This window comes from Sinocyclocheilus rhinocerous, unplaced genomic scaffold, assembly GCF_001515625.1.
Source record: "Sinocyclocheilus rhinocerous isolate Xijiao unplaced genomic scaffold, SAMN03320098_v1.1 scaffold2050, whole genome shotgun sequence".
Classification (NCBI taxonomy): Eukaryota; Metazoa; Chordata; class Actinopteri; order Cypriniformes; family Cyprinidae; genus Sinocyclocheilus; species Sinocyclocheilus rhinocerous.
The window spans coordinates 275344-283536 of record NW_015661574.1 but is presented as its reverse complement, the minus strand read 5'-3'; the positions used below and the strand labels follow the sequence as shown (position 1 = coordinate 283536).

At 39.2% G+C, this 8193-nt stretch overlaps 2 protein-coding genes across 4 annotated transcripts in view; both read right to left on the bottom strand.

Moving 5' to 3' along the window:
* Nucleotides 1-4252, bottom strand: part of LOC107726387 (eukaryotic initiation factor 4A-I-like) — a 12053-nt gene extending 7801 nt beyond the window's left edge. Inside the window, exons 1-3 of one of the 2 annotated variants that reach the window (XR_001638265.1) lie at nucleotides 4167-4252; nucleotides 3338-3386; nucleotides 2849-2981 (exon numbers count right to left, since the gene is read on the bottom strand). Coding sequence is in view for 1 of the 2 variants with exons in the window: in XM_016535946.1 (XP_016391432.1) it covers nucleotides 2849-2981; nucleotides 3338-3386; nucleotides 4167-4189 (205 nt within the window). In the remaining variant the exon portion in view is untranslated. The remainder of the gene's footprint in view (nucleotides 1-2848; nucleotides 2982-3337; nucleotides 3387-4166) is intronic. The other variant, XM_016535946.1, reaches the window with a different exon arrangement.
* Nucleotides 4253-5417: 1165 nt separating this feature from the next.
* The window catches only part of LOC107726393 (sentrin-specific protease 3-like), a 9170-nt gene continuing 6394 nt past the window's right edge, over nucleotides 5418-8193 (bottom strand). For both annotated transcript variants that reach the window (XM_016535952.1, XM_016535953.1), the window contains exons 6-11: nucleotides 7217-7264; nucleotides 7003-7080; nucleotides 6610-6747; nucleotides 6441-6524; nucleotides 6248-6298; nucleotides 5418-6085 (exon numbers count right to left, since the gene is read on the bottom strand). In XM_016535952.1, the coding sequence (XP_016391438.1) occupies nucleotides 5975-6085; nucleotides 6248-6298; nucleotides 6441-6524; nucleotides 6610-6747; nucleotides 7003-7080; nucleotides 7217-7264 (510 nt within the window). In that variant the 3' untranslated portion in view covers nucleotides 5418-5974. The remainder of the gene's footprint in view (nucleotides 6086-6247; nucleotides 6299-6440; nucleotides 6525-6609; nucleotides 6748-7002; nucleotides 7081-7216; nucleotides 7265-8193) is intronic.

Sequence of the window (8193 nt, the reverse complement as noted above, 5' to 3'; positions counted from 1 at the left end):
GTCGTCACATGTGGTTGCCGCAAGCCCGCCGGACGCTCCTTCGTCGAATCCACCGGCCGCCGCTCACTCTAGCCCGCCAGCCTCCGCTCACTCAAGCCCGCCGTGTGTGACGCTGTGTGACCCCGGTCACGTGCCACAATCATCAGCAGATCCCGACGAGCCAGTGTGCAGTGACTTTCAAGCCATTGGACCGGCACTTAGAGTTTTGCAACTTAACGTTGAGGGTCTATCTGCAGCCAAACGAACACTCATCAGCACCATAGCCCACCGTCACAGCGTTGATGTCATCTGTCTGCAGGGGACACACGTAGCAGACCAGTCAGCGGGGCGCTACACCATTATAGGATTTGACCTTATCTCGTCAACACCAGATGCCAGATTCGGCCGGGCAACATATGTTCGCAGTGATGTCGCTGATGCCTCCCCAGTCTCTTCATCAAACTTCTGTGACATAGTTCAGGTTGGAGGATTCAGAGTCGCCAGTGTCTACAAACCTCCGAGTCAGCACTGGGATCAAGGTGTGCTTCCAGTTCTTGTGCATCCCGCGGCATACGTGGGTGACTTTAACAGCCATCACCCTGAGTGGGGCTATTCAGAACCTGACGAGGATGTAGAGGCCTTGGTGGAATGGGCATCCAACAGTGATCTCGCTCTGACCCATGATGCCAAGCAATGTGGTACATTCCATTCAGCAAGATGGCAAAAGGACTACTCACCGGATTTGTGTTGGATCACATCGATCGGTGACCACCCCCAGCCAGCTAGCCAGACGGTGTTGGGAGACTTCCCTCATAGTCAGCACAGACCTTTGCTCATCCACATAGGACTCCAATTGCCGATCATCCACGGCTCATCCAAGAAGTGCTGGAACTTCCGTAAAGCCGACTGGGACTTGTATAGTAGCAAGCTGGAGAGGAGTGTTGTAACCATCCCTTCTCGCTGCATCCCAATCGAGGAGGCTTACCAATGCTTCCAAGGAGCAATTTACAGTGCTGCTACTACAGCCATCCCCCGTGGCTGTAGGCCAGTCTACACGCCGTGCTTGGATGTCGAATGCCAAGCTCTCCTTGAGAAGTACGAAGGGTCTGGAAACCCAGACACTGCCGACCACCTAATTGAATCCCTGGATGCTGCCAGACATAGCCGATGGGAAGAATCAGTGGAAAAACTCAACTTCACCCACTCCAGTCAGAAGAGTTGGAGCCTGATTCGTCGACTGGGTGCCTCCCAACGACCACCAGGACAGTCTAGACCAGCCATCAGTCCAAACGCCGTTGCCAGCCACCTTCTCCAGGTGGCAAAAGCTCCACTGTCGAAACCACACCGTCAATCTGTGCGCAACGAGTGGCGGCAGTATTGTCGTTTGAAGACAGTCAGACTGGAGGATGACTGCCCGGAGGAATTCACAGAGTTAGAACTGAGGCGGTGCTCCGTACGGTGATGGACGGCTCCGCCGCAGGATATGACAACATCCTGCCAGAATTTCTTAATTATCTTGGACCCAGGGCTAAATCATGGCTCGCTTCTTTCTACACGCGGATAATTCGAGAAAAAAAGATGCCACGAGCCTGGCGCCAGGCAAAAGTCATCGCCATCCCGAAACCCGGCAAGGTCCCAAATCTCCCGGCTAGCTACCGCCCATATATCCTTGATATCCTTGCTACCCGTGTGCTTCTTAGATGCTCAAACGCTTGATCCTTCACCGAATCAGCCCAGTCTTTACATCTGGCTGAACAAGATGCTGTTCTGTGGCTGGGCACGCAATGCAAACGCTAAAAAGATTATAATCCGTAATTATGTCCCCACTGGATGCAACAAATGCCTCGTTTATAATGGGTTTTAATGTTTTTGTCTCGTCGCTCCGGCCGGACAGGGCATCACAGTATGGTAAGGGGCATAACATTTCCGTCACACGGTATTCTGCCAATCACAACGCACTGAATAGCTGGCCAATCAGAGCACACCTCGCTTTTCAGACCGATGAGCTTTGTAAAAATCGACGCGTTTCAGAAAGGCGGGGCATAGAGGAGAAACAATAATGTACAGTATGTGGAAAATAATGTGTTTTTTTAACCTTAAACCACATAAACACATTTCATTACACCAAATACACAAAATAATGTTCTTTTTAGCAACATCATATGTGCCCTTTAAAATTTGTGTACATACTCCAGCGGTGTCTGTCCATGGCACCCAGCTACAACTCAAGAGGCAGTTCAAAATCCTGGCTGTGCCTATCATACATTTTTTTATTATATTTTAATATAAATTATATTTGTCCCAAATCATTGTTAATGTACATAACGTCACCCTAGGCAGGAAGATTGTCTATTGCTGTTTGTCTTTCTGTAGCTTGAATGAAGACTATATGCTTCATATAGAGAGCTATAATACAGATCACACTTTCTCTTTCCGTTGTTTTTTTTTTTTTTTTTTCAAACACTGAATTTCAAACTCATCAATGCCAATTTGATCATTTTTTAAGTGAACTTTTGCCTGTTAGGTGAAAACATTTTTGGACTGCCATCTTCAACTGAATGTGACATGTCCGGTGTGCAATATTTGTGAGTTGTCCTAGACACAGCACCGTGCTTCTGGTCCGGTGCGACCCCTTTAATGCTACTAACACTACTGCATTGCTACCAGCCAGGATACCCAGGATAAAAAAATCCCCTAAATTACATAATTACAAGTGAACAAACACCCAATGATGACTATTTGGCATAGTATGTGCCCCAAAACTAATTCACAGAAGGTGAAAATATAATCGAGCATCCCATAATATGTGCTGCTGCTGCAATGAAATTACAATCTCAGATAAATATATATATTCTTAAAGGTCTCTTACCCTTGATACAAGGGAGGATAGCCCTTTGCTGGATGGCAGAGGGCTTCTCAAAACCATAAGCATAGATTCCCCTGAGAAGAGTCTCGCGCAGGTTCATGTCATCAAAGCTGTCCACGATCTCATGCCAGTTACTCTGCAATTACAGGGAAAAGAATAAGGCCACAGACAAGCTAATCTTTACTCCATTTCATTCTGGTAAGAAAGGATTTGCTATTTGTCACTCAATACATAATGCATAAAGGATAACAGGTTGGCAGTTGTTCAAAAAAAAAAAAAAAAAGGAATTGCTGACTCCCACAGTGAGGACAAGACAGTCAAATCAACTGACAGCACATTCAGTGCCAACCCGCTTCTCACAGCTGTGCCAAGAGAAACAGTATATATAGTGTGTGTATGTATACAGTATATATAGTGACAAATAAAACAGTATATATAGTGTGTGTATGTATACATGAAATAGTTAAATGTGAAAAATGGTTATGAACTCACTTCAATGATTCCATCTGGCTCCATGCCCTCGGGGCCATTGTCTCTAGGTCTGCAAAAGAAATGTCACATTAGCACCATACAGTTATTTGTGAAAGGCAGATAGATACTGTATTGATTTATCAATGGAAACTATGGTGCAATTGCAGCAAAACAACAAAACAGCAAATCAGCACTGTAAGGTAAACAGGACAGTGTAACACATATTACAGTATTATATAAATAAGAACATTATGCACTAATATTCATGTGTTTATTTATATATAGACATTATGCAGTAATATGCTATAAAAATGTCATATATTTTGACTGCATGTCAAATTAGAAAACAAAATTATTACAGATTTCATCTACCATTTTAAAGCAACATGACATTAAATAACTGTAAATCGGTTTCAATATACAGTTTTATAATGAAAATATATTCAGCAGAACAGATTTAACTGTGTGAATTGAATGGATGAATGAAGAGGAAAGACAAGCTTTACTCGGGGCCATTAAAGGGTTGTGTCGATCAGTCTAAATCAAGTGGATTGAATACATTAAATGCATATAACAACACCTCATTCGCGATCTTAACCGTAATTTTGAGCCGCTTGAACGGAGAGATCGTTAAACGTCAATATCCTAAAACAGGCCGGGCTGCTAAGAGCGCATATGCTAACGCCGGTGGGGTTTTTACAACTCATTTACGACATTCAAGATCACGAACCACACGCTACTTCCAACTGCATCTAGAAGCGGAATGTCTATATCGACTGACAACATGTATGCATATGATCTCTAATTTATAAATAAATACATCAAGATTGTTATATTCCGTCTGCCCTACCTCTCTTCATAATCTGCCGACATTATCACAAAGGGCGAGCACACCGCGAAAATGTTTTATATAGTTTAAGACGGGTTTCTTACTAAAATTGTGATTGCAGCATTCAACCATCAGTCAGAATATGGCCCGCCCTTCGCATATTTTCATTGGGTAGTACAGACGTCACTCAACAAATGGTAGCCGCCTTTTGGTGTTGGATAAGATGGAGATGGGCGGTACCTGTCACGTTAGTCCTGTGCTAGCTTAAATGCAATTGGACTAAAGCTAAACCTCAAAATATTATTCGCTTGACCTAAGGTGGCGTAGTTCTAGAGTCCATAGATTTTCAGGTATGTATGGAGTCAAAATAATGCCACATATATATGCAAAATAATAAAGTAAGCAGCGTTGCAAATAAATTAGTAGTAAATTAGTAAATCATTGCTTTTGTGCTGTTTCATTTATATTTTGCAATTCTTTATTTTTGTTTGCAAAACTTATTTTTTTCTCGCAATACTTTTTGTTTGTAAAAACACATTTATTTTTTCACAATACTTTTATTTTCGTTTGCAAAACTTTATTTTCTTTTGCAAAACTTTATTATTTTGCAAATATATGTGGCATTATTTTGACTCCATAGGTATGACCATTGTGTGTGTATTCAGTTTACACAAAAATACTTGGTTTTATTGTTGACATCTTTATTTTGTAAGCTAAATTTAATAATAACTAAATATTCACACACTTAATCTCCATGGTCCAGTTTTTTTTTTTTCAAACTTTCCGACCTTTAAATAATAATATATAATTAGGCTGATGCTTTCCCCGTAATTCTTTTAAATTATTTCTGTAATTTAAGCATATAAATATATTTTAATAAGTGTGTTAATGATAAATGAATCGTCGCCTTTTCCACCTTTTTTATCATATAGCGGTTTTATTTTAATATTACTTTATTATTTTAATATGCATTAAAAATGTATGGTTCCTGCAGTGGCGACTCCTATACTGTAAGGGAAAACTCAACACAGCACATATAACACATTTGTGTTTTTGTTTTTCTGTTTTAGAGTAAACTGATCCAAACAGAAATTTAGTAAGCCTAGCCTGTTCATCAAACTAACAGTAGGACTATTTTATAGTTAGCTGCTGTATTTATAACCATTTTGAATGTCACATTACAAACTACTACACAAGAACAGCAACATTATGACTCGAACTTTATGACTAATGCACAAATTGATGAGGCTCAGTTATTTTCTTCAGTTTTTATTAGTACATCTTACAACAACGTATGCATCTCAAAAGATATAAAACAGTTTAATTTACAGCTGCTCTTTTTTTCATCTCCATAATTTTGCATCTTAAATCGCACAGATACATAGCAACAGACAAACAATATTGAACAAACAAAAATGCTCATATAGTGTTGTGGTCCGTATTGACTCTCAGTTTATGAACATTGCATTACATTTTTAAAATGTCTGCAAGTCTCTTCCCTCACCAGTCAATGGTATTACCTTTACCATACAAGTTACTGACATCAAGAACATGAAAAATAAAAAACAGAATTGCCAACAAAATGGCGGCACCTAATGAACAGTTCACGGAGGTTAACTCCCCCCACCCACTTCTAGAAAACAACTCCTCTTGCGTTTTGATCTGAGCAAACAAACAACTGGGCCGAACAGAGTATGGCATTCACCAAGTCAAAATACAAAGTCATTGAACAAAAAAGGGTTAAAAACGTTTGCACGTCTCCCGCCTAAATGCTGTCTGGACTTGGAGCTTATTTAGAAGTATAAGATGTCACGGTCTCTTTCACGGTCTCACAGAGACAGTTTACAGTGACACAGTTCTTTGTACATTTGTCTCCGTAGCTTGGGCATATCCTGCTGACCAAAGCTGAAAGGCTGTTCCAGGGCCAGGCACTTACAGTACTGGTGTACAACGATAAGAAGAGTGAACATGTGAGTAAAAGACACAAATGAAGATTATTTTATACTTCCAGCACCAGTGCTATGTGCAAAATCAAGTGTTAAAATAACACAGACAATATAAAATACAAAAACAGAACTGACTAATAAGGGAAAAAGGCTAACCTGAAGGACAAAAGCTCCACAATCACTGTCATTGTTCTGCCTTGCCACATTCTAGAACATTCCAAAGAGAGAGAAGGGTCAACAACACATGCACAAAAAAGCTTTTCCACTCTTGTTTTATTCCTTATTTCTCTCATACTTTCACTAACACACAAAACACACACACACACATCAAATTCACCTTTCACCCTACCATTTTGAAAAAGCCTTTCCACCCTGTATAAAACTCCTTCTGTTCTCTCTTGATTGCTTCCCCTTGCAGGTATTTGGCAATGTGCTGTAAAACAACAAGACATGCTAAGAACTAGTACAAGGATTGGCGTAGCCATTAAAATAGCATCATTAGAACAAACAACACCTACTTTGGGGCAACGACGGTTGAGGGTCCTCTGGGAATCAAAGTATGTGATGCTACGCTGAAGAACATTCACACACACTAATGACCAGTGAACTTCAAGATGAATAGGGATCAATAAGAACTTCTTCTGGAAAATATCAACCTAATGAGGAGATTTAATAGCGAAATAAACAACAGTGAAATTAACAAATGTAGTACTACAATAATGATGTTGTATCCACCTTACTTTTTTTTCACAAATGTAAATAAAATAATAATTAAAAATGTATAATAAAAATTAAAAACAATAATTAATTATTATTAATAATAATTTAAAAAATAATAATACAAATTAAAAATGAATAAATGAGATGTGAAAGACAGACAAAATCCTTTCTCATCACTCTCCAGTACTGACATTTTTTGTCCACCGTTTGACCCCGTCGTAACCTTTCGTCCGAAGTTTGTCATAAAAGAAGCTGTTGAAAAAGTGGACCTGTAAGTTAAAAAACAAGACATGGTGAGACTGAGAGATATACTGGTTTCATAGTCATTTAACTGTTTGACACACAAGTTCATATAATGGCTTTGTCAAATTCCCTTGTGCTTGTATGTGTAAATGTGTTACCCACCTTTTCAGGAGCAGCATCCATGACCAAATCCCCATACATGTTCATGACCTGGGTGACGCAGTGAGTTACAGATGTAAGAGAGAGATAGAGAGCTAACTCAGCACAATGCCACAACAAGGGCCCCCCATTCATCAAATAAAAGTGTCATAACTGTGGATCTTCTCTATTCAACTCTGACAAACTGATGTAAAAGACAGTGCCATAATAGTGACAAGAGTACGGTGAAAGCTACAATTTTTAATTTGATCATCTACAATGAAAAAGACATGAAGAACGAAAATATTGGTTCTCATTCACTAATCACAACAAGCGTTGTTAAATGTGCCAAAACAGGTGGGTATGGACATATTTAATTATTACCCTTCTTTTAATATGTTGATAAATCTGAAATATGCAAAATTATCAAAATAATAATAATAAAAAGCACAATCTCTATATACTGTATAACGGCTTTTGCACAACGTGACCCATTCTCAAAGCCAGCTGAAACACAATAAACACCATTTACGCAGACCTAGATCATGTTTTGGACCTCTCATTAGCCAGCAAGACATTTATAATGTTATAAGATTTCTCTTTAAAATGTTCTTTTGAACTGTCAGTTCATCAATGAAACGTGAAAAAATGGATCACTGTTTACACAAAAATATTAAGCAGCACAACCATTTTCAACATTGAAAATGATAAGAAATGTTTCTTGAGCAACATATGTGACCCTGGACCACAAAACCAGTCATAAGGGTCAATTTTCTGAAATTGAGATTTATACATCATCTGAACGTTGAATAAATAAGCTTTCCATTGATGTATGGTTTGTTAGGATAGAACAACATTTGGTAGAGATACAACTATTTGAAAATCTGGAATCTGAGGGTGCAAAAAAATCAAAATATTGAGAAAATCGCCTTTAAAGTTGTCCAAATGAAGTTCTTAGCAATGCATATTACTAATCAAAAATTAAGTTTTGATATATTTAC